Source organism: Podarcis erhardii (assembly GCF_964252035.2).
Source record: "Podarcis erhardii genome assembly, chromosome: 1".
Lineage (NCBI taxonomy): Eukaryota > Metazoa > Chordata > Lepidosauria > Squamata > Lacertidae > Podarcis > Podarcis erhardii.
Genome location: NC_138497.1, coordinates 49,371,798 through 49,396,810, shown reverse-complemented (window position 1 = coordinate 49,396,810; position 25,013 = coordinate 49,371,798). Strand labels below are relative to the sequence as shown.

The following is a 25,013-nucleotide window of genomic DNA, read 5'->3' as shown; positions in this document are numbered from 1 at the left end:
AGAAGAGCTTTGCTAGCATTTTCTTTTGAGTTTCTAAGAATATTGGCTTAGTGTTGGCTACGAACCAGTGAAGAAAACTACGTTCAGTTAAGGAAGCCAGCTTCATATCACATAGTTTGATGTTGGCTTGTTTAGAAACTAACCAGAGCTTGTTTAAAGTCTCTGGTTCGTACAGAATGCTAGGCCATGATTCTTTGAAACTGAAAGCAAATCATGAACTGGTGTGCATGGTTTTTTGGGTGACATTAATAGCCAATGTATATGGGGATGAGACAGATGGGGACTGTAGAATGTGAGGAAGTGAACTGCAAGCCTTTGCCCCTGCTGTGGTCCTAATTGGAACCGTGTGTGTGTGTGTGTGTGTGTGTGTGTGTGTGTGTGTGTACTGTTTGGGGGGGCAGAATCTCTCATTGGTACAATTCATTGTGAAATGAAGGTATAGGCAGGGACAGTTCCTGTTGGGGCTGCAATGAGAGTAAAAGGTTAAAGCCCAAATCCACTCACAATACAGCCCCAACCTGTTTTTCCATTTTTCCTTCTCTCCCTCAGACACACACACAACCCCATGTGCTACACCAGTTGTTGATCTGCAGCTTCTCTAACCTTGTTTGGGATAGGGTGGGAGCACTGATTCCAGGCTCTGGAAACAATGGAAATGTTAATAACTTCCCTACAGCTGAGCAAACTCAACTTTCCATTTCCCACTTCCCACTTTCTCTTTCTTTTTTTAGATTCAACGGTGATGGCAGCTTCCAGTCATTTGAGCCTGTGTCGCAATCTCATTCTGTTCCAGGCATTTTGTGCCATGAAATATGCCATATATGCTCTCTGTGTCAATGCACACAAAGATTCACATTGCAAAGACTGCAGGAACTTTTTTGTCAATGGCCTCCCTGAGGAGATGCCTGGCGAATGCAAATCTGCAGATCAGCCGCTTTGCCCAGGTCTGGTAGCTTCTACATACTTTGTAACAAAAGTCATTGTTGCTTTTTATTCGGTGTTCATCTACTTCTTTCTGCAGAACAAGAAACACCTGAATAGTTTTCTTCCCCAGAACTGTAATACTGGTGCAGCGAGAGAGGTTGCAAACTGCTGTGCCATCATTTCACCGTGATCGGTTGGGGTGGTGTGCTTTCGTTCCTTTGCCCCATCAATTTCTTTGGCAATGATCTCTCCACTAGCCCAGACTTCTTAGGGGAAAGGTGGGATTTATGGAAGGAGATGATCACCAAGTATGGATTTATGGGTAAAGGTGTGGAAAGGAGTCCATAGGATCAGTAAGTGATTTCTAGAGGTGTAGGGCAGTGGTGGCCAAACTTGGCCCTCCAGCTGTTTTGGAACTACAATTCCCATCATCCCTGACCATTTAGCTAGGGATGATGGGAGTTGTAGTCCCAAAACAGCTGGAGGGCCAAGTTTGGCCATCACTGGTGTAGGGTGCTCCAAAGTAGCAAGGCATTGCCCCAGAGGTTTAGCTCTTTGTGTATCACACTCTGGCCCACTAAGCTGTAAGCCTTTATGGAGGGGCAGGTTCTACATGCACTTCTCTTTCTTCCACTCTCCTTAAAGCCATTCATTGCTGCTACAAGGAGACTTTATGAGTGCACAAACTGGAATAGGTGGACCATAACGTATCGGGAAGTATTACAGCATATTTCCTCTTTTTTTAGCCTTTTCAAGCTAAGGGAAAGTTTATATTGGCAGTTGCAATCATATGTAGAAGGTTTGGGTATACCCATGGGCTGATTTGTGGAGGCCTTGGCTGAGAATTCACCCTTACTGTAGGAGCAATTACGTCTTTCTTTATTTTTACAAGTGTGTAAAATAGCACAATAGCTGTTGCACAAGGTCGAAATGCTAATTGTTTCCTGATAAGCTGTGAATTGAATTATTTAATAGGGGCTCACAGTTGAGGATAGCATTTGGGTTATATTTATTGATTGAGTTAGACATGAATCCGTAGACTCCTTCTCTTTGACTCCCTTGTCTTAATGCTGCTGGTCTAATTCTGTACCCTGCTTCTATTATCTGGATGAGATGGGCTAATGTGTCAGGGCAAGAGCTGTAGCTTAGTGGTAAAGCACATGACTTGCATGCAGAAGGTACCAGGTTCAATCCCCGGAGTCTCTAGGGCTGGGAAGGACCCTCTCCCTGAAAACCCTGGAGAGCTGCTGCCAGTCACTGACTTAGACGCACCGACTCTCTGACTTGGGATAAGGCACAGCCTGCATTCTGTTTTTGGAAATGGCCAGTGCTACCTAAGTGATGTTGAAATTCCGACTAAATGCTACCTTATTTATTCTGTGGCTGTATCAAAACCCTCAGGAGAGTTTTTAAGCTGGGGGCATTTAAGACAGGTGGCTGGGATATGAATGTTGCCTAATTTTCAGGTGCATTTATATTTCTGCATATTCAGCAGGTGAACATTAAAGACAGAAGCTTTTCCCCCTCTTGAGTTTTGTTTTTGTAAACAATATAAAAGTTTATCGTACATATTCTTTTTATATGGAGTTAGAAATAAATGATATTTATACTGGATATCAGCATGCCTACAGAGGTTTGTTAGGTAAAGAGGTTTTTATATATTCTGCACCATCTGTGTGTCTATGTTGCTTTGCAAAGAACAGAGATGATAGGTTCCTACCCCAAAGAACTTACAAGGGGGTACGTGTAGGGGTTTCCTAGGGAAGGCATAAAATGTGATGGGGGAGGAGGTAGAAAGGGTAGAAGAAAGTGCTGGAGGAGGAAGAAGTGGGAGAAGACAGGGCTAGAGAGGTCAGGGTGCATGACTCCCATAGTTCCATAGTTACCTTTATCTTGAGCATCTAGTCCTTGAATGAGGAGAACAGGGGAAATAGTAAATCTGTTTCTAATGTTTTGTTTTCCCAAATGCAGATTATGCAGGTCTCTTTGCTCAGTATCTTGCCAAGTGCCAGCAGTTTTTAAGGACTGTCCCTGTTCCTCTACGCCTGGAACTCCTGGAGAACATCTTCTCCTTGCTCTTTGTCTCCTACAGCGACCTCTGCAGTGATGAGCCCCACGAGGAGGACAACACAGAAGAGTCTGTCCTCGAGAAAAAGAACTGTGCCGTCCGGAGGCTTGAGCATTGTGCTAGCCAAGGCTCTTCCACCTCGGCGAGTCCACAGCACTCGGCAGAGCCCGGAAGGAGACCTGAGACATGCACTGCCTACGGTACATCTCACGAGCATCTCAGCATCCCAAAGCTGCAAGATTTGCAGTCAGATAGCAGCAAACGTGAGTCCTTCAGCTGGAGCCATCTGGATTTGAAGCATTTCATCCGGGACACCTCTGGGTTTTTAGCGGATGATGTAGCAATGGAGATGATTCTCAACATGCTCCAGGACCATCTGAAAGAAATGGAGGGCTCTTCCCGCTGGGACTCGAAGCATGTGGCTCAGGAAGAGCTTGCACTGCTGGACTGCTTGAATGTGTCTGTTAACAGAGATGGCTTTGGTTGTCGTGTGCAGCGGCTCTCCAAGTACCTCTCTGAAGCTCAGTGGCGGCACAAAATAGTGCTCAGCAACAGAAATGCAGGTAAGGGGTTCCAAGTGGCTTACTACTTCAGCGGCACTTTGAAATGGCCAAGCAAGCAGCAAGAGTCTTCATACCGTCAAGGAGTCAGGGAAGATCCTTATTAGGATGTGCCTCGAGAGGGGTGGGTGGGGCCAGTTTGTCAGGTGGGCAGGGCCAGCATCTCACAGGCAACAAGATGCCTATAATGAAGGCCCCTGCCTTTGTTATAGCAGCTGTTTCAGATGGCAGCACTTGCAATGCCTCTTTTGGCAAAGCCCTTACCTGCCCCACACCTGACTTAATGTATGACTCTGGGGCTAGGACAGGTGGATGTGGTTTGCCCAAAATGGTTTCACCAACCAAAGTCAAACGTAACCATCATTATTTTTGATGGTTGTCCCTAATTCTAGGCAGCTTGCTGTGAGACTGCACTAGAAGGTGCTTCTCTGTTGTCAGTAAACCCATTCCAGTGTTTCCCAGTGCCCTTTTTAGCTTATCTGCCACAAATCCTCACCATTCAGCTCCCTTTATAAATTGCCCGAGCTCTGCAAAACATAGCTCTTATTGCCCACCCAGAAGTAAAATGTGTCAGTTTATACAGGGTTGTAAATCTGGTCCCTACTGCCCACTAGTGGGTGTTTCAGGATTCTAGGTGGGCGGTAGGGGGTTCTACAGCACAAGCTGAATCCTCCTTCCATCGAGCACTGGTGAGCAGTAAGGAAATATTACCATCAGGAAAGATGCATTAGTGGGCGGTAGGTATAAAAAGGTTGACTACCCCTGGTTTACACAATAGCTCCAATGTTGTGGCTACAACTTAAAACTCCATCATTTAATGGTTTTATACTTGGAGGAGAACTTGGGCTTTATTCAGTGTGTTAAGCTTGGAACATGTGAGATGGCAGTTTTTACCTTCTACTTGCATGGTTACTTTATGCTGTTGTTGCTTGCGATGAATGTGTGCTGTGACTGAAATAAATAATGGAGTCCCAACGCAGTAGCTGACTGTTGTTCTTCTAGGAGGTCAACGTGTTCCCAGTAAAACATGTGGAAACTTAACCAGGGGGTCCAGCTCAAAGAGGAGGCACAGCCCGTCTCAAAGACCAAAGCCAGGTGAGGTGAAGAAAATATAAGAAAACCTGCTCCCCTCTTTCAGAACTTCATGTCTGTGATTGTGGGGATTTGTGGGGCTGTGACCCATCCTGGCCTACAACTAGAGCCCTGAATCAGATATCATTATTATAAAAAGCAGACTGATTTTTCTTTTGTTGAAAAAAGAAAAAGTAGTCTGTGTGTATATATATATATATATATATATATATATATATATGAATGATATAAAAGAAAAATCCATTATTTATTGCAATGTTTATGTGAATTTTATGGAAATTTAATGAAATCTATCTCTATCTCTATCTCTATCTATCTATCAGACTGTATAACTTTCAGTGCTCACGTTAGACTTGGGGCCAAAGAAAAAGTATTGATATGTTGTAAGTGCTAGTCAGTGTCCTCTATGTGAGAGAGAAGCCCCTCTGAGGCTCTCTCCCCAAGGCTTGATAAGCTATTCTTTTAACAATGATGAATAGCCAAATAAGCATATCAATGTTACTGGCTTCTCTCTTTCCATCATTCCCATGGAACCTGGAACAAAACGTTCTCACTTGCTTTGTGTGGCCCAAGTGTGTTTTGCAAACTGCTTGTTTTCTTCTTCAGGTCAGAAGAAGGGAACCTCAGACCCATCACTGGCAAGCACAAGCAGTGAGTTAAGTCTCACCAGCACATCAGGTACAGGGCATCTTCCTTGGTCGCCCTTCCATGCTTCGCTTGCCACGAAATGCCCCCTCCATGGTGGCATGACTACTGCCTGCTCATATGTCTTTCAAGAGCCAGGAGAAGAGGGTGGCAACGCGAGAAGGGGCCTTTTCTGCAGCGGTTCCCCATTTGTGGAATGCTCTCCTCAGGGAGGCTCACCTGGCACCTTCACTACATATCTTTAGGTGCTAGGCAAAAAGTGTTTCTCTATAACCAAGCCTTTGGCTTATTAAGCAATGCATGGCCTATTAATTTGTGTTTGTAGGAGGGGATTATTATTCTTTGTTGTTGTTATATGCATTTTGTGTTTTCACCTTTGTGTTGTAAACCACCCTCAAAAGAAGCACAGTATATTAATAATAATAGAAGATATTCTTTATATTCTCTTCTGAAATTCTGTTGAAGTGTTAATTTTTATTCTGTTGCAGCAATATAATTTTTAAGGGTTTTATTATTAATTTCTTTATCAACTGTTGGCCATCCTGGCTAAAAACGCTAAAGGGCAGCACATACATTAACATATTTAACTTAATTAACTAATTAAAAACCTTTTGAAAGTTCTGCAATTACCCAAAAACAGCAGGAGTTGGCACTGACTGCTTACTTTGTGCACATCTTCCCCAGTTCAGGTTCAATAGTGATTACCTGGTAACTGTTACATCTCCCTCCCTCCACCTTCCCTCCATTTTTAGATGGAAGCGAGAGTTCACTAACTGGCTGCAGTGATGTAGAATACAGGATAAAGCCTCAACAGAACTCCCTCATCCCAATGATGCTTTCCCCACCTGAATCTCTTCTTGTTGCCTGTATCTTGAGGGGTAACTACGTAGAAGCTCATCAGGTAACTCAATAGCCACTGCGTGGTGTTTGTTTTGAAAGTAGCTGGTTTCTCCTGGATGTTATCGTGCATCCATTATATGTCCAGAGCAGCCATGGGATTAATCTCCCATGGTTTCTAGCTATTCTGTGCACATTCTGCATACTGACCCTGCATCTACAGTCTTGATGTGGCAAATGGCCCTCTCCCAGCTGTCTGCTTCCTCCCTTGCCAGATCTAGTAGGGATCTTTTTTTTATGTTAAGGAAATTGATTATTTTAAGTCTAGACTTCTTCCAGAAAAGATATTAGGGGTTTACTAGTCCTTCTATATCTAAGATATGATTGCAAGTTAATCATTTCTCCAATATATATATTTTTTTAAATTGTTTACATAATAAAGGAAACTCAGTTTGTGATGGGAGAGACAGGAGACACACAAATATTGGAAATGTGTTGGTCACCCACAGCCTGTCAGGGGTAGAAAACCTGGTAGCAGTAGCTTTATTTGCCTTTCTAGAAAAATCTCTGGATCTATGCTGTGTTTCAATAGGAACTTCAGAAAAAGGAAAGAAGAGCTTGCCAGTAGAGGAGAATTTATCATTCCCCCCCCCAAAGAACATCTGGAACATGGATTAAAAAATACTTCTCCCGCCTAATATATACATATGTTGTTTCTCTCAATTCCACAACGACAGGTGGCGATTATGTTTAGTTTGGAGGCGTCTTCTTCTTATGGTGAACTGATATTCTTGGAGCGTTATCAAGAAGTGATCAAGGAGCTGGCAAAAGTGGAACACAAGATTGAGCACCAGTCATCTGAGGGATCTGGAAACCTCAAGCAGTCTGGAAGTGGCCGTTCAACACTGCAGGCCATTGGAAGTGCTGCAGCAGCAGGTGCAGACTTGGCTGTTGGCTTTAAAATTTGGAAAATGGGTGGGGGAGACAGACACACACACGCGCGCGCGCACACACACACAACACGGGTATGACTTTCAAGGGAATTAAACTGCAGCTTACTATATAATCTGCTTTGTGTCCCACCAAACTAAATACAGGCTATATACAACATAGGCTTAAAAATAAGCAAACCCCAACCCCTATAGATTTTTCTGCCTGCTGGGACTGCAAACATAGAGTGGGTGCAAGCAAGCCCCTGATGGCAGTCTGGATTTGGCTTGATGGGACGAAAGCTGTGCAGGCCTGTTGGAAATTCAGTGTCTCTCCCCGCCCCCACCGCCCCTGAAGGGTGTCTAAAAAAGAAGATTGTCACAGATGTTCTCTAAAACTAATGCTGCAAGGAGAGTAGCTCAGCAAGAAATTACTTTCTTTATGTTTGTGTCAGGCACTCTTGGTTGCAGCACATTTTGTCAATTGTCTTCTGTCCCTCACTTTTTCCTTATCACAGTAAAATAAAGAGAGTGCTATAAAAGCATCACACAGCAGTTCAAAAACGAAAATGTTTTGCAGTATAAATAAAAAATGTTCTGTTTTGTTAATCATAGTAATAGAGTATGTGGGGACACACACACACACACACAGAGAGAGAGAGAGAGGGGGGGGATGCTTACATAAGAGCAAAGAGGGACAAATGAAAACATGCAAGTAAGTAATCCATGTTGGTACTGGATACAGTGAGGGAATAAGCAGCCTCTGTTCTCTGCTCTGTCATCTAAAGCCATACTAAGCATGAAAGGGAGCTGTACAGTCCCAGTTTTGGACAAAAATGAGAGTGGAACCTAGGGAGGGGTCTGATATATTCAGGACTGAAATCCCATGTTGCCTGTTAACTGTGGCCCCAAATCATTAATGAAGCTTTCTCTCTTGGTTTCCCAAGGTATGGTGTTCTACTCAATTTCGGATGTTACCAACAAGCTCCTTGCCCCTTCAGAAGGCCTTGTCCCTATGCTCCAAGAGAGCTTCTGGGCCAACAGTCTCCAGCTAGAGCATACAGACCCTCTGAGAAATGTTGTTGAGGGCCTCTGCCCCTCCGCTATGGCTCTCTTTGACTTGGCGTCTACTCAGTGCCACTTATGGAAAACCTGCAAGCAGCTCTTGGAGACGGCAGATAGAAAGTTGCATAACAGCCTTGAAACTAAGGGTAAGCTTCTCTCCTCTGTTTAGGCGCTTTGACCTTGGAAAAACAAAATGTTTAGCACTAAAAGTAACTACAACACTATGGCCACCATAGACCTTGTATGTAATCCTGTCAGCATAATTAGTTTCTCTGTCTCCTGTGTTTTCTTTCTTTGCCTTCTGCATCTGATACCAGGCCGAAGACTTGATTCTGTTCTCCAGGGCTTTCTTGGCATGAGGGGTTTCCCAGCAGTTCTTCAACAAATAAGTAAAATTATCAACACATCACAAGGGCAGCCTAAATCAGGTAACTAATTTAAACATCATTCATTCTCTTACACCTCGAGGACCGATTCTTGAGAGTCACCCCAGGGCTATAGATCTCCCTCCTAAGGTCAGCTCACCTGGCTTCCTCTCTGTTGGACATCGGCTGAAGGGTGAAGACTTTGGGTTGCATCCTGTGGCGTTGCTCAGCTGACAGTAAGGCTTCCGTCAGTGGAAAAGAGAGAGAAGCATTTTTTGTGAATCCCTCTCCTCTTTGCAGCCCTTACATCTGCTCATTCAGAGTACGTTTAGGTGTGGGGTATCTTGAGGCTGGATGGCAAGGGGGAATAACTGAAAACCACTTCCTTCTCCATTCTGCTGATGGCAGCTTTACTCTTTTGGAAAGGCCTTCAGCCTTTGACCGTCTGTTTTGCTGCATCTCAGTTTACTGACTTCATTTGACTGTTTGCTCTGTGAATTTAATGTTTGCATTTCCTGCTGCTGGTTTTAAACATTTTTTTAAAAAATGGGTATTTTATGTGGCTTTTATATTTTTGTTTGCTTGCGTGATTTCTTCTTACGATTGTGTGTGCTTGTTGTTCGCCACCGTGAACCATTAGGAAAGATGGATATAAATGTATTTAACCTGAGCAAGAAGATAGGGACAGATGCAGACCTACATTCTGTTAAGCTGGCTATGAGGATTTTGCCTGGGCTTGTGTCTACATTAAACTATTGCTTTCGGTATATTATCACATGCTAGATACGACTTGTATTGTCACTGCAGGGTTCCTTAGGAATCCTATGTTGCAGTGATTTCTGAGGGTAGCATATGATATCTGCTGATTTCAACAGAATCCCAAGGAAGGCTTGCTTGCTTTTCTCTAAATGGCAAGCTCTCAGCTATGGTTTTTCTTCAAGGCTGTACAGGAGAGAGTATGCACAAAATGTCTTTTTGTTGTTGTTAATTGCTTGAAGTTGTTTCAAGTGTCAATATTCCACACACCTTGTGAAGGATAAAATAGGAATCAGCAGCTAGAGCCCCAAGGCCAAACCAGTTACTTGGAAAGCATCATTTGGTCACTGGCAGTTAGTTGAGGGATGTGAACAGGATGCCTGTGTTAAAGGACTTGTTGGCTATACACTTTGAATATATATATTGGCATGGGGGAGCAGTTTTACCACTGCCCATACTTTACTCAGAAGGACTCTCCTTATTAGATTACGGCTATGAACTGTGTTTTGAGTCTTCGTTCTCATGTGAGTGTCGTTTCAGCAGTTGTTGTTCACTGCCCAACTGGTGGGCACCCCAGCAGGAAAAACCCTCACAAATATTGGTGCACATCAAGTGTGGGGAACATTTGACTCTCTGGATGTTTCTGAACTACTGCTCCCATCATTTCTGACTGTTGGCCATGCTTGCTGAGGCTGATGGGAGTTGTAGTTCCGCAATGTCTAGAGAGCCCCAGGTTCCCCACACCTGGTGTTCATGGAAGCTGAGCTCCAGATAGCAAAACAGAATATGTGAATCGGCCCTTGGAAACCAGAGAGAATCTAAGTTGGGAGTTTAGTGATCCTGAGCTGATGCTTCAGAGAGCTGCTGCCAATCTTTCGATGGTACTGGGCTAGATGGAGCAATGGTATTATTCAATGCAAGACATCTGTCTGCCTGATGCATTGACTCAGCTCAACAGTGAGCCTCGGTTATGCCACTTAGGCCCCTTCATGCGTCCTTCATATATCTATTCCATATTTGAAACAACATTCAGATTTGGTATTAATTGACTCTTTCGTCTTGTTTCCCAACAGAAATCTCAGATGAGAAAATAAGCAGCCACTTCCACTGCAGCATTGCTGACCTCATGCAGACTTGTTACCCAGTCCTGACTGAGAACTGTATTACCAGCCAGATTGTTTTATCACAAGACTTTGACCAAATCCTTCAAAGACTGGCACACGTAGAAGAGTCTTCAGGTAAGTGTATGCATGAGTCTTTGTGTATCTTAATGGCTATCTTAAAGTCAAGCACTCATACTTTTTTTTGTTTTTTACTACCTTACTTTTCAGTGCATAAGACGAGGTTTTTTTATTTTAAAATTATGTGAAAAATGGGGGGTCATCTTATACACGGATAGTGCATAGGGGGGACCTGGGATTGGTTGCTGCCGTGAGCTGGAGTTTGTCAGCGGCTATTGGGCGTGTTATTGGTGGCTGCTGCAAGGGCTGTTTTGTTGATTGGCTGTCACTGCGGCAATTGGGTGGGCGATTGGCGGCTTCTGCTGACGAGGGGACAGATGATAGGTGGCTTTCGTGACGTGTGCGAGTGGCAGCGTAGGTCAGGTGGGTGAGTGATTTTCGGCAATCCCCCCCCCAAAAAAGCTCAACAGCTCAGGGCAATCCTCCCTAAAAAAAAGCTCAGAAACTCTGGGCAATCTCCCCCCCCCATTTTCTTAATTTGTAGTCCCCCAAAATAGGGGGTGTCTTATACACAGGGGCATGTTATACGTGGAAAAATACGGTATATGTTTCTCCATATTTAAGTTTTAAATTTAGCTCTCAATTTTAGATAACTTGGAAAATTCTGAAATCATTCTTATTCAACATGAGTAAATATTTCTAAATGTTAAATATTGGGTTTTTAAAAATTTACCCTGATCAAGCCATAAATAGCTACCTCATAATCTGGTACAAAATAATGGATAAAAGTGCTTCTTAATTATTCCCATTTAACATTCTTAGATGTAAAATTTTCCCAAGACTTCACCTGCTGGTGGAAAGGATTTTTGTACCAAGACAGACTGTTTCCTTCTTATTTGCTCATTGCATTTCTATCCCATATGTTTTTTCTCCAAGGAGCTCAGGGTGGCATTCACAGTTCAGCCCTCCTCATTTAATCCTCAGAAAACCCTGTGAGGTAGGCTAGGCTGAGAGGCAGTGACTGGCCCAAGGCCACCCAGTGAGCTTCATGGCTGAGTGGGGATTTAAACCCTAGTCTCCCGGGTCCTAGTTCAACACTCTCACCCTTATGCCACCCTGGCTCTCACTTGAATGGAAAGGATTATGTGGGATACGGAGAAATAAAGAGTGATTCTGTGTTCTGTGAGAGAGAGCATTTCACCTCTAATCTTTTTCTCTCTCTTTTGGTTTTAATAGATTCCAGAGGCAACCTGCTGGCTGCATTAGCAGAACAGGCTTCTTTGAAACCCGTGGAATTGGAGGCACATCCCATTTCTAATCAGTTCAAACTCTTGCTGAGAACCCTGGAGCAGCATACTCAGACTCTTGAAGGGAGCCCTGTGCAAAACCTCTACGTGCAAAGCTTCTTTGACTATATTAACAGGCTGGCTGCCGTTCTCCTCCGAAGCCTCACTCCAGAGCTAGGTGGGAGATCTCTCACCATTGAAACAAGCTAATCCAAGTTTTAATTCAAGAAATATCAATATGGGTGGGGGAACTAGCTTCTTAACCTCAAGTGAGTTTCATGGCTGAGTGGGGATTTAAACCCTAGTCTCCCAGGTCCGAGTGGGTAACTTTACCTGTGCCTGTGTCACTGATTCTCTGCCTATGACTACCTTTTTCTAAGGTAACCTATTTTGCATCTGTGCAGCAGAAACGGGAGCACTAAGAAGTTTGTTTCAAAAACATGCAGCATCGCTGCATGCCAAGAGCAGATTTTAGGAGCATAGCGTGGAATCAAGTTGACATGACACTTTTACAATATCCTTTCTCTAATTCTAGATCAATCTATGGAGTTAAGAGTGGCGAACCCTTTCCTATTACTTCAGCAGAGTCCTCCCCATTTGCTGTCCCAGCTTTTGTTTGAGAGACAGGTTGCTCCTGACAGGTACTGACTTTCTTCAAACACGGGTGATGGGCTGATGTATTGTGTACGATCAATAGCAAACCTGGGTTTACCTTGTATACCACTGACTCTCTTTAAAGCAGCGCTTAGTGTACTGCTAAATTTATTGTACTTTCTGTTCCTCAATTGTGCAGGCTGTCTTTGCTGCTGGCCAAAGAAGAACTGAAGCTAAATGTGCAAGAAGTGATCATCAGCTGCTGCTGTAAGGCATTGCCTCTGTGCTGTACCAGGCAAAGCAACCAGACCAGGATCCTTTTGACCAACATTAGTAGCCTGGCACACCTGCATGCCTATCACTGTCTGCCTGACGTGGAGGTGCCAGTCCACAATCCCGCCATGGACTCTGAGGACCTCTCTGCACATCCCTCTCCCACTCTGCCTGACCAGAACCAGCACATGCTCACAGCTTCCACCCTCGCCTTCTTGAAATCTCAGTCAAAACTGACAGCTGCCGTGGCTTGTCTTAGTGTGTCGAAGGCTCAGAAGACCCCCAAGCAGGGCCTGCTGTGGATGGACTTTCGAGGCAAACGGGAAGCGCCCTTGTCTATAGAGCACGTTGCCAAGGAATGTGAAGCGCTGTTAAAGGAGTTTCCATTTCTGGAGAGCTTTCTTCTTGCCATGTGTGAGCCCCTTCAGGACCCTCAGGATGAGGGAAAAGGCTTGGCTGGTGCACTTTGTGGCAAGCCTTACATGTCGTTGCTTTTCCTGGGGTTGCATTCTGTTATGGCTGTTGAGGTGTTGATGGAGAACTTTGAGCAAGCTCTCAGCACAGGAGACTGGCCCAGAGCCCTCCAGATCTTGAATCTCTGCAGCCAGGACACGGAAGAGCTAATCACCGTGCAGGATGCCGTACTCAGCTGTGCTGCTGCTGATGGTAAAGAAGGGATTATTTTTCTTGTAGAAATGGCACTTTGGGCTGCAGACCAGGAACTGACGACTCAGTCGTCTAGGTTTGGAAGGAAATGGAAAATGTGGATACAGTGACAAACCATGCTTTTGCCACTCAGTCTGAGACTTGGGCCCATGATGTTTCCTCTAGTTCAGGGGTTCCCAAACTGTAGTCCATGGACCAACAATGGTATACATGCTTCATTCAGTGGTGTGCAGGCTTCTGTGTGTGGCATTAAATGCGTTAAATATGCATATTATTTTTATTGTTTTCGTATAGCTTCTTTCATTTTCTAAATATTTTATTGCATTAGGAGGAACGCGGGTGGCGCTGTGAGTAAAACCTTAATGCCTAGGACTTGCCGATCGTATGGTCGGCGGTTCAAATCCCCGCGGCGGGGTGAGCTCCCGTCGTTCGGTCCCAGCTCCTGCCCACCTAGCAGTTCGAAAGCTCTCCTAAGTGCAAGTAGATAAATAGGTACCGCTTTATAGTGGGAAGGTAAATGGCATTTCCGTGCGCTGCACTGGTGCTGGCTCGCCAGAGCAGCTTCGTCACGCTGGCCACGTGACCCGGAAGTGTCTTCAGACAGCACTGGCTCCCGGCCTCTTAAGCGAGATGAGCGCGCAGCCCCAGAGTCGGTCACGACTGGCCTGTACGGGCAGGGGTCCCTTTACCTTTACCTTTATTGCATTAGGAATTCTATGGTATGCAGATTGCAATACAATAAAATGCAATATCAGAAATAAATGTAATTACAGTATAAAGCACCATTCGCTACAGTTGCTGTGGCAGACATAAAAATCATTAGGTGCTCCACCAAGACCATCAGCAGTTTTTAAGTGGTCCATGTGTGGAAATGTTTGGAAACCATTCCTCTGGTAACCCTGAAGCTGGAAACATGCGATAAGTGGGCCTGCTTGAGAGTAGGGTGAAGGTAGAGTAGAAATAGAAAAGCAGCAATAGCCATGTTATTCCCCCAACTGTGGTTCTATACAGAGGGGGAAGAGGCAGGCTGTAGCTCAGTGGGCAGAGCACATGCTTTGCATTCAGAAGGTCCCAGATCTAGTGACCAGCATCTCCAGATCAGGCTGGGAAAGACTCCTGCCTGAAACCCTGGAGAGAGGGTCTAATTCAGTATAAGGCAGCTTTTGATGTTCCTAATGCCGTTGCTGCTACCCTACTTTGCGTCACTTTAATGCTGTGCAGCTAAAGCATACAGTACTCTAAAGCCAAGCTTTAGATCTCTGGTGTATTCTTCCTTTCAGGTAAGGATGGTTGGCAATACCTGTTCCGAGTGAGAGATGCCTTGCTGAGGAGCAGGTTGGCCCTGCGCTGTCTGGATAACTGGCCCTTGGAGGCTTGTCTAGAAATCTTGGCTTATTGTGCCTGCGACCCTGACGTGCCTGAAGAACTCAGATCTGAGCTGCAGAGCAAAACGAGAGAGCTTCAGGTTTATCAAAAGGTAACAAATCATTTTATTTGGGGGTAGAATATTTCTCCCAGATTTTTTGGCGTCTTTCGCCTGCTGGGTCTGGAAGTGGCCTCCCCACCCTTTCTTTCTTTTTGCTTGTAATCTGAAGTGCTTTAGTACGTTGGTGGTGTTATATACTGTGAAGGCAATGATAGCTCTTTCTGGTGTTTGGCAGCAGACTACGTAATTTAGAATAATTACTGGTTCAGTTGTCTGCCTTCAGTCCTTTTTAAAAGGAGAGAGAGAGATTGCTGAAGGGGCTGCTCAGTTGTATTTGTTTTATTTTGTCAGATTCTAAGTCTACAAGATGTCACACTCTGGCAGGACTGGCAGGACCTGAAAAGAGCCTGCACTGATGACCCCCAAACCATTGTAGGAGTGATTTTGGAGGCAAAGGTAGGCTATTTTGTGTGTGTCTTTCCTCCCTTGGAAGCTTGATCCTGCACAATACGTAATTTCCCCCAGATTCTCCCCTAAGCCCAGAGTCCCATCTAGTCCCCCATCCTATTTTCTCGCAATGGCTAACTGGTGACTTCTGAGAAATCCACAGTTGGGGTTTTATTTCCTAGTCATGCTGTAGAAAGGAACTGCACCTTTCACATCCATTGTTTCCTTGCCTAGCAGGGGAACAACTTTCTACAAATAAATTGCTTGGTCTTGCAGAAAGCTCTTCTCATCTAAGGTTTTCTAGTTTTCCAGTATCAGAGTGATGGCAATGCAAGAAAGAGCTGTTTGTCTTTATCCTAGGATCATGAATTATGTGAAGAATTGGGGAACTTGTATCCTGTTCCAAGAGATGATTTGATCAGTCTTCACCAAGAGCATCTCCTTCATTTGTTGGAAATGGGAGACACAGAAAAGGCTTTGCAGGTAACTGTTTTGTTTTCTCTGATTTATCCTCCTCCAAAATTATTTTGCAATCTTAAAGATGTCAGTAATGGGACGCTTTGCACATTAGGGAGGAAAATGATTTCCTGTATTCTGTGGGTGTCTCCGGTGGGTGTCTGTCTGAGCAAATGACAAGCATGTGCCCAGGAGCCTTTGGCAAATTATGGTTCCTGTGGATACAAATCCATTTCCCTTCCATGTATGACACTTGTTTGTTGTAGAGTCATATGATGTACCAGCAGGAAGGCCTCCTTCTTGTCGCCCTGCTCAGCAGCCTTCATCATAAAATGAGCAGCCATAATAATTTGCTAGGTCCCAATGTGCTTGGAATGTTTTTAGTTGTATTTTCTGCCTCATTATCTGTATTTCCTGTATTGTGGTTGATATATTTGTTTGGTGCTGCCATGAAAACCTAACCTCATAAAGTGCAGTGTAGAACTGTGTTAAACAGATAATTTTAGGTTGCAGATGTATTCAGCTGGCAGTGTGAAATTATTTTATGATCTGAATTAACTCGCCATTGTTCACTTTCTTTGTAGCTCTTGCAAAGGATAGAAGACCCAGACATTCAGCTGGTCATAAGTGAACAGTGTCTTGATAAACATCCCAGCCTGGCAGCTTCTCATTTCCTTGCAGATTATCTCACCACACACTTCTACAAACACTTAACAATTATGCGCCATAATGAAATTCAGGCCCTTTATATGGGATCAAAGGTAAGCAGATGTGAAATTTGCAACTGCCTTGCTGGGTTTTGGGGTTCTTCTCTCAAGTAATGAGAGAGGTTTCAGGGTTGGGGTTTTTTAAAAAATAATAATAATCAGGCATTATATAAATTTTATGAAATAAATTAATTTTGTTTCTCTTCTGTTTCTACATCCAAGGTCTTACTGACTCTTCCTGAGCCTTACCGTGCTAACTACTCTCACCTGTCCTGCAAGCCACTGCTCATGTTGGAGCAGCTCTTGATGAACATGAAGGTGGATTGGGTAGCCGTGGCTGTACAGACACTGCACCAGCTCTTGGTTGGGCAAGAGATAGGCTTTACGGTAGAAGACATTGATGCCTTGCTCTCCAAGTATGCTGGGAAAGCCCTTGACTTCCCTTTCTCATTAAAAGAGAAAAGATCAGGTGACTTGCTTTTGGAAATCTCTAATCAGTGAAAATGTTCCAGGTGCTCTTTAACCAAACATGACAGATTTTCAGCTGGTAAGGCAGATTGGATTCAAGCCAAATCCACCTTGTCACTTTGGGTTCTGTGACCCCATGGTTTTGGCTCGCAACTTAACTAAAAAGCCCCTGCGCTGCTCCATTTCTTCTTCTGTTTCCCTTATTGCCACACAGTGCAGTACTACTAATATGTTTTACTGACCAGTGGAGCCTGCATAATGCAGTCAACCAAGCCCCTTACTTCTTCCGGCTCAACTTTTTGTATATTTTTAAGATGGCTTAGTCAAAAGAGTTGAGGAAAAAGAACATTAGAAGGCCTAGTATCCCTATGTTTCTACATATCCGTATTGTTCTCCTTTTGCTTAGATGCAAAAGTCTGAACCTTACACCTTCTTGTGCATGCCGTTGGGTTAGTAAATTGCTTGTACAAAAACTGTAGTCACTTGAATCACATGTACTGATCCAGTTTTGGATGAATCATTCTAATCTTCTTTGCTGCAGATAAAAATGGTTTTCTCTTTTGCCTTTAGATTCTGTGATTCAGATGCAGGAGAATTTGTGTCGGGGATCGGAGTCTGATACGTTGTCTAAATCAGAATCGACGGAACAGTTTCCAGTTAGTTCTCCTGGTGAGAGAAGGTCTAAGGGCTGGATGCTGTGTTTCATACTTGTGTTTTTCTCTTAAATCTGCTTTCTGTATAATAGTTTTTTTTAAAATAAAAAAAAAAACATTCTGGGTGGGATTCAACGGATGAGCCCCACCAAAAGCCCATACAAGAACTTCTACTAGCACATCCTTTGCATTGCCTTGTCACTGAAGGGTAGCAGTGATTGATTTGAGGCTTTTACTTACAATCGAGTGGTATGTACATTTTATGAAATAAATATTATATTTCAGTTCTCCATTTTTTTGGTTTCGTTTCTTGTTTATCATCAAGATGCAATGCATTCTTCCAGCATGAGAGAGAGAAGCCTGCAGCAAACTGTGTCCCCAGAGGAGTTTGTGCCACCAGAGAAGCCCCCACCGAAACAGCAATGGATTCCCGATGAGACTGAAGTCACATGTATGGTCTGCAAAACGGAACGTTTTACTATGGTGAGGAACCCCCAAGGCCATACTTGACATGTAACTGGAACACTTGAACGGGTGTGTCTGCTGTGGGCTCTTTGGGCAGCTTGCTGCACTTCTGTCAGTCGTATTTGCTACTGTGTCCCAAAGATCCAAATGGCTGTGGGTCTTGAACGGGTTAAATGGTAACCACTGAAATGCTATTGCTCCCTTAAAGGTTCTTCTTTGTGTCTCAGTTTAATAGACGACATCACTGCAGACGCTGCGGGAGGCTGGTGTGCAGCTCATGTTCAACCAAGAAAATGACGGTGGAAGAGTGTAGGGAAAACCCGGCTCGTGTTTGTGACCAGTGCTACAATTATTACAACAAGGAGGGCTCAGAGGACTTGCCCCCTGAGGCAGAAATGTGTGTAAACAATCTTTCCCCATTTTTTTGTATCTGGAATGCTAGCCTTCGATGTCAACTAGTGAATCATTTTAGCCTTTCTTGTGGGTCTCCCCCCTGAGAGTTTCAGTGAGGAGGAAAAGTCTCTGTTTCTAGTTCCTGCTGTTCCTGTTTCTTGTTCCAACAGTGGGACTATGGGCAGGGCTTCAGAGTTTGATTTAATGCTATGAAAACACTTGCTTTACTGAATTTAACTTTTCGACGCATGTTTGAATAGGTATGAAGCATCTTTGTTTTTCTCTTTTCATAGTTCAAAAGTGGAGGATCAGGACCAAGAAGAAGGTGAGGAGATTTGCATTTTGTTGGCATGTATCACAGGACTGACTTCACAGTTAACGTTGCTTGTGGGCAACGTGGGCAAGCCCTGAAGCATCTTCAAAGACGTAACAAATGCATAGAGGCATGAGCTTTCTAATGCGTTGCTGCATGGCTAACACAGCTACTTTTCTTTAAGAGAACAGGGATTTGTTGTAACTCAGCCAGATTACTTGCTAGAAAACATGGCAAGATTTGGAAGCCACAATGCGTTTTCATGACTGGTTAGAGGACTCCTTGGGCTATTTGCCCTTGGGACTCCCCAACCCCTCACCCATGCCCTATCTTTTAGTAATGTTGTAGTTTAAGGGTGAGAACCTTTTTTTGAACTGAAGGCCACATTACTCTGGTGTAAAGCTGATGGAACATTGTTCTGGTAGTGAACAGGGTCAGACACCCCCCTTTCCTTTCTCCATGGAAACAGGTGCCTGTATTTAATTCCAAATCATTCAAGTTTCTCTTTGTTTTCTTCATAGGCTTTTACAAAGTTGGTTAGAAAAGCTTTTCAGTGTCCTTTATCTGCCCTTACGGTGCACAAGGCAGAAACAACTCAGTCATCCCAGAAGAAGTGTAAGCTTAGAGCTATTCAAGGTCTTAAACTTCAAAATGTATTGCATTCTGAAAATCGTATGCATGCAGTTTCAAATTTGCAAGGACTGCCCCCCCCATATTGACAGGGAACAGAAGTGCACTGAGCCAGTTCCCCACTTTGCTTTAATCATCTTTTGCAAAGGAAGGAGCTGCAATTTGTACACAACATCCAAGTCTTTTCCCTTACCTGCTATAGAGCTGATGGTTGGCAGCCCCTGGTAGCAGGGTTCCCCTTCCCTCCTGTAGTTGCACCCTGCTTCCCAGAGCCTCTACTGAGCAGGGGTCGGAACAGATGTCTGATTCCAAATTGTAACATGTGACTTCTTGTTCTGATTTCTTGTGTGTTCTGTCAATGGCAGTTGTGTCCTCCGATAACGAATGCTCAGATTACTCTGCAGTGGTGCAAATACCCAAAATAACAGAACTTGAGTGGCTTCTTTCTTTGAGAGAAGAGGAGAATGAAATTGTGCGCACTGAGTTTTATTACGAGCAGGTAAGTGTATGTTCTAAAAGGGGGAAATGGACTTCCAATGTGGCACATGATAGGGCAAGCAAGGAAAAGTTGGCAGCAGGGCAGAAAAGAAGAATAGGAAACCAGTGGGGAAAGAAGATAGAAAAGAAATTGAGAAATGGAACCCAAGAACACCAGGGAGGGAGAAGAGATCCAGATGACATCCCTGGGCTTTGTTACATTGCATCCTCTGTTACATTGCATAAATAGTAGTGAGCACTGGGATAATTGATGTACACTCCTTGCTCTAGCAAGTGAATGAGGTGATGTTGGGGCTTTCAAGTTCATTTGTGACAGATTAGCACAGAGAATGAAGAAAATAAGCGGGCTGGGCACTTCTGTCTCTTCCTTTGACTGGATTCCTACTTCATGATAGCAGTTTATGTGGTAGCACTTCTTTGTAAGATGATTTGCTTCTCTAATTAGAAGCTAAAGCTTGCATTTTAGCTGTCTGACGATCTTCTGTTAAAGCTTATTATGTTGCGCATGTGGACCCTATACAGTTCAGATGTAAGCTCGCCTATGGACAGGGTTGCAGTCATGCTAATAAATTGGATATTGCACTCTGGGCTGGCAGTAGTGGTGCTGGGAAGGGGGCCATATTGTGCTGCCTGCCTTTTTGGACATGGTTATTGGGTCTCTTATGGTAAGCTGCTGTTCTTCCACTGCTATGAGCTTACTATACATCTGGTCAACGTAGCGGGGGTCAACAGACTCTTCTATCTCTTTGAGCTTTATAGTGAAGAATATTGTTCTGCTCCTGTCTTTTTGGCTGAGTACACTTTAGCTCTTCAGCTGCAGCCTGCAGGTGGAATCACAATTACCTCTGCCTTTCCTTTGCCTCTCCTAATGTTCAGGCACCCAGTGCTTCCTTGTGTATTGCCATCTTCAATCTCCATTCGGACAGCGTAGCCTGTGGTCACCAGTTGATAGATCACTGCTGCAAGCTTTCTCGAGGGCTGACAAACCCCGAAGTGGATGCTGGCCTCCTCACGGATATCATGAAACAACTTCTCTTCAGTGCGAAAATGATGTTTGTAAAAGCTGGGATGAGCCAAGATTTAGCTCTCTGTGACAGGTAAGTGGCCTGCGGTTCTCCTGAGATGCCTTCCCAAAGTAGTCAGACAGGCCTGGCTGATGTTGAGGTGGATGCAGCAGAAAGTGGTCTATAGCTGAGACTGATACATTTATATAAGGACTGTGCTGAATTTTTCACAGTTTGGTGGATCCCAGTGTTTGTGCTGCCTCTAACTTTTGTATCTTATTTTAACTCCGCCAACAGCTACATCAGCAAAGTCGATGTGCTACATATTTTAGTCACTGCTTCATATCGTCGTGTTCCATGTCTGGATCAGATATTGCAGCCTACAGCAGTTGCAAGACTAAGAAATCAGCTTTTGGAAGCAGAATACTATCAGCTAGCTGTAGAGGTAATGCATGGGGAGAGAAGCAGCTCTGGAGTACAGCCTCAGGGCTCCTTCAAATCATTGCTCTGTTTTTGCACAGATTGACTTCATTTAGAGAACACAAATATTGGGGTGTTTGAACTTCAACTTGAAGCATCTCTTCCCTCACAAAGACACCTGTTAGCCTTTTGGGCTTGGTTCTGTGTTTTATAAAATATAGAAAACCAATGCTTGGTGTGTGTTTTTTTAAAAAGCAACTATATAATTAGTAGATTAATCAACTAAGCATTTGTTGATTAATTGGTACAGGTCAGCTTTTATTGGTGGGGCTGGGATTTGAAGACATGCTTAATTTGGGGACTATTTGGTTCTATTGTAGCTGTAATAGGAAATTTTTAAAAACCCATTAGGCATGGTCTTTGTTTCTAAGAATATATATTAAGATTTCTTAAATTATTAATATCTGAAATGTACCTTCTCAGTATTGTGACAAATGCACTCTAATAAAACTACCAATAGTGACCACAATAGTGTACAATAGTAATAGGCCAATAGTGTTCAGCTCTGATTAAAGGTAAAGGGACCCCTGACCATTAGGTCCAGTCGCGGACGACTCTGGGGTTGTGGCGCTCATCTCGCTTTATTGGCCGAGGGAGCCGGCGTACAGCTTCTGGGTCATGGTTACTGCAGCTCAAAAAGAATACTGTAGAGCTAGAAAAACTGCAGAGCTAGAAAAGAGCAACAAAAGTGAGCAGGTAGACATTGCAATTGCACATGTGTACATTTTTTTTTCTTCAGAAAACAAAAGATGACTATGGAAGACTGAGGGGGAGACTTTCTCATATTTTGGTGACTGTTTTCAGTAACCTGTTCATTTTAGGTTTCCACGAAGACTGGCCTGGATCCAGGTGGGGCATGGCACGCCTGGGGCATGGCATGTCTTAAAGCTGGCAACCTCTCTGCCGCCAGAGAGAAATTCAGCCGGTGCCTAAAGCCACCTCTTGACTTGAACCAGCTAGACTCAGGCTCAAGACTGGTCCAAGATGTGATACAGTACCTGGAGTCCACAGTGAAGCCCATTATCTCAGTGGTAAGAATCGCCCATTATCTCAGTGGTAAGAATCCAGTCTTCCTCCTCCCTCAACAGCTGGTCTCCTGAGGTAGATTTAAGCTACAGCTACAGCCAGAACATTCAACATGCTAGGGTATTGGTATTCAGTGCTATTTTTCTAGAAAAAGAGGTGCTGGAACTCACCATGAATGCTTCCCTCGTTCTCTTAGAAGGGCCATGGCTGGGCACCTTGAGAGTGCCGGAACTGAGTTCAGTATTTCCAGCTAAAAAAAAGGTCCTGTTTGTATTTAATCTGGGACCAAGTTATCTCTGTGATTGCCTATGTCCACATTATTCTCCCCAAACCTTGAGTTATGGCATCTAAAGACCTGCTGCCCACCATAACTCAGATCCAAGTGATAGGCATTTGGACTACAACCGTGCTGGTTGGGACTGTTGGTAGTTGTAGTCCAAAATACTGGAGGACACCAGGTTGGCGAAGGCTGTTCTATGGAACTGTGCAAAGCCCAGTATACCTAAAGGAGCCGCTCCGCTCCCATTGTTCAGCATGGACACTAAGGTCGAGCTCCAAGGGCCTTCTGGTGGTTCCCTCACTGAGAGAAGTGAGTTTACAGAGAACCAGGCAGAGGGCCTTCTCAGTAGTGGCGCCCGCCCAGTGGAACGCCCTCCCATCAGACGTCAAGGAAATAAACAACTATCTGACTTTTAGAAGACATCTGAAGGCAGCCCTGTTTAGGGAAGTTATAATGTTTGATGTTTTGCTGTGTTTTTATTATATTGGAAGCCATCCAGAGTGGCTGGGGCAACCCAATCAGATGGGCAAGGTATAAATAGTAAATCATCAGCATCTCCCTCCCCCACACTTTTGGGACTTGCTCCAAAGGCCTTCCTGTTTTATAAAGTCTTTAAACTGTCCTGTTTTGTTGGACTTAACAATACTTAATGGGTAGGGATACAATTTAAAAGTAAAAACAATTAAACATAACAATTCAATAAAATCTGCTATTTAGAAGAAAATTGTTATATTGAATTGTTATTGCTTTTAAATTATATGCCTACCCATTCAGTACTGTAAGCCACTTTTGCTCTGAAAAGTGCAGTATAAGTACCTAAATGTACTTTTAAAAGATACTTAAAAATTAGAAGCTAATGCTTACTGCCCATTTATGTTTCTGTGTGTGGTCATTGGAAGGGCAAGTTTACGGTTTAGTGAGCATATAGTTAGAACATTGCCCGTGCTTCTCTTTTTATTTCTACAACTAACAGCGCTAGAGATGTGCGTACTTTATTTTTAATGTAACCTGAACATTCTGTTTCGGTGGTATGCAGGCTGAAGCTAAAAATGGCATGTGGTAGAATGTCCAAGTCAAGGTTAGATGCAGAAAATATTGAAGACACAGTTAAATCCATTCCAACAAAGTGTGCATCAAGAACATCTTGTCTTGGTTTGGAATTCTTTTCTTTGTGCCTTCAAGCTGTACACTAGGGAAGAAGAAAGTGAAATCAGGGTATCTATGGCTCTTTACTGACATGGGACAAAATGCCAGGCATGTAATATTCTGGTGTTTTAGCATTTGGGATTACCATCTGGCCTGTTGCCATTCTTACTGAAAGCTGACATGGACAACAGCATGTAAAGCAAGAAAATGACTACAACTCCCATCATCCCTGACCACTGGTCTTGCTGGCTGGGTCTGGTGGGAGTTTCAGTTCAACAGCATCCAGAGAGCCACACATTCTCCATCCCTGATGTGCAGATCCAATCTTATGTAGTGCTGGATTTGGGACTGAGGAGACCCAGATCCAAGATCCAATTTAGGCACAGAAGTCGCATGGTGACTGGAAGCCAGTCATTCACCTGCTTCTCACAAAGTGATTTGGAGGATGATATGAAGAGGGAGTGAGGACCATGCATGCTGCTTTGACCACCTTGGAGAAAGGGCTGGAGAGGAATTGGAATTGATAAAGGAATGTTGCTTGCAACTTGCTGCTTGTGAACTGCTGTTGATAATAGTGGCCACATTGTGTTATGTGCTATTGTGGTGTAGATAGACAATGTGGTACCATACTGTTTGCAGGGATTAAGCAGTTTTCCACTCTGTGTTGACTTGCACCAGGTCAGAGAAAGAGGAAACTGGATGTTAGATATTGCCCCCATAGCATAACTGTGCAGCTCATTTCTAGACTATGATTTGGATCAGAGTGTCTTTCTGCTCAGAAACGTGGAAGGGCCTCTGGAGGAAGGTATTTGTGGTACAGGGAGTGATTGGTAACATTTTTTTAAAAAAATCATCCTGCATCACCTTCCACACTGTACTGGAGGGTCCCTCCAGTTTTTGGTGGCAGTATTGCCAAGGAATGTAGGAATCGGTAGAAATTGCTTCCCTCTTCCTTCCTCCAGCAGGAACATATGGTGAACAGACATCTCCTCACAGGAACTTGTGATGTTTGATTCTCTGCTTTTTTTGGTAGCAGGATGACGACTACTTTGCCACTTTGAAGGAACTGGAAGCAACACTAAGGACACGAAGCCTTTCCCTGGAGCTGATACCAGAGGGGAAGATTCAACACAACAGCTACTACCAAGAGTGCCTCTTCTATTTGCACAACTATGGCACCAATCTAGCAATCATTCGTTTTTATATGAGGCACGACTGCATGCGAGAAGCACTGCTGCATTTGTTAAATAAGGTGAGGCAGCCTGTTCCTCCTGGAGGCTTTCTAGTAAGGGGTGATGAACCTATGGTCCTCCAGATGTTGCAGGACTACAACTCCCATCACCCTTGGCCATTGGTAATGTGGATAATGAGAGCTGGAAT

General features: G+C 43.9%; 1 protein-coding gene across 4 annotated transcripts in view; it reads left to right on the top strand.

Moving 5' to 3' along the window:
* The window catches only part of ZFYVE26 (zinc finger FYVE-type containing 26), a 44,245-nt gene that overhangs the window by 9,179 nt on the left and 10,053 nt on the right, over positions 1–25,013 (top strand). For 2 of the 4 annotated variants that reach the window (XM_081855317.1, XM_081855318.1), the window contains exons 10-35: positions 732–944; positions 2,896–3,555; positions 4,555–4,647; positions 5,251–5,322; positions 6,042–6,190; positions 6,864–7,062; positions 8,003–8,266; positions 8,438–8,548; positions 10,315–10,479; positions 11,659–11,886; positions 12,244–12,349; positions 12,502–13,241; positions 14,522–14,718; positions 15,019–15,123; positions 15,475–15,597; positions 16,155–16,331; positions 16,500–16,746; positions 17,316–17,414; positions 17,724–17,881; positions 18,091–18,260; positions 18,550–18,581; positions 19,565–19,698; positions 20,574–20,794; positions 20,999–21,146; positions 22,003–22,212; positions 24,667–24,885. In XM_081855317.1, coding sequence (XP_081711443.1) covers positions 732–944; positions 2,896–3,555; positions 4,555–4,647; positions 5,251–5,322; positions 6,042–6,190; positions 6,864–7,062; positions 8,003–8,266; positions 8,438–8,548; positions 10,315–10,479; positions 11,659–11,886; positions 12,244–12,349; positions 12,502–13,241; positions 14,522–14,718; positions 15,019–15,123; positions 15,475–15,597; positions 16,155–16,331; positions 16,500–16,746; positions 17,316–17,414; positions 17,724–17,881; positions 18,091–18,260; positions 18,550–18,581; positions 19,565–19,698; positions 20,574–20,794; positions 20,999–21,146; positions 22,003–22,212; positions 24,667–24,885 — 5,240 coding nt within the window. The remainder of the gene's footprint in view (positions 1–731; positions 945–2,895; positions 3,556–4,554; positions 4,648–5,250; positions 5,323–6,041; positions 6,191–6,863; positions 7,063–8,002; positions 8,267–8,437; positions 8,549–10,314; positions 10,480–11,658; positions 11,887–12,243; positions 12,350–12,501; positions 13,242–14,521; positions 14,719–15,018; positions 15,124–15,474; positions 15,598–16,154; positions 16,332–16,499; positions 16,747–17,315; positions 17,415–17,723; positions 17,882–18,090; positions 18,261–18,549; positions 18,582–19,564; positions 19,699–20,573; positions 20,795–20,998; positions 21,147–22,002; positions 22,213–24,666; positions 24,886–25,013) is intronic. The other 2 variants (XM_081855319.1, XM_081855320.1) reach the window with 2 other exon arrangements.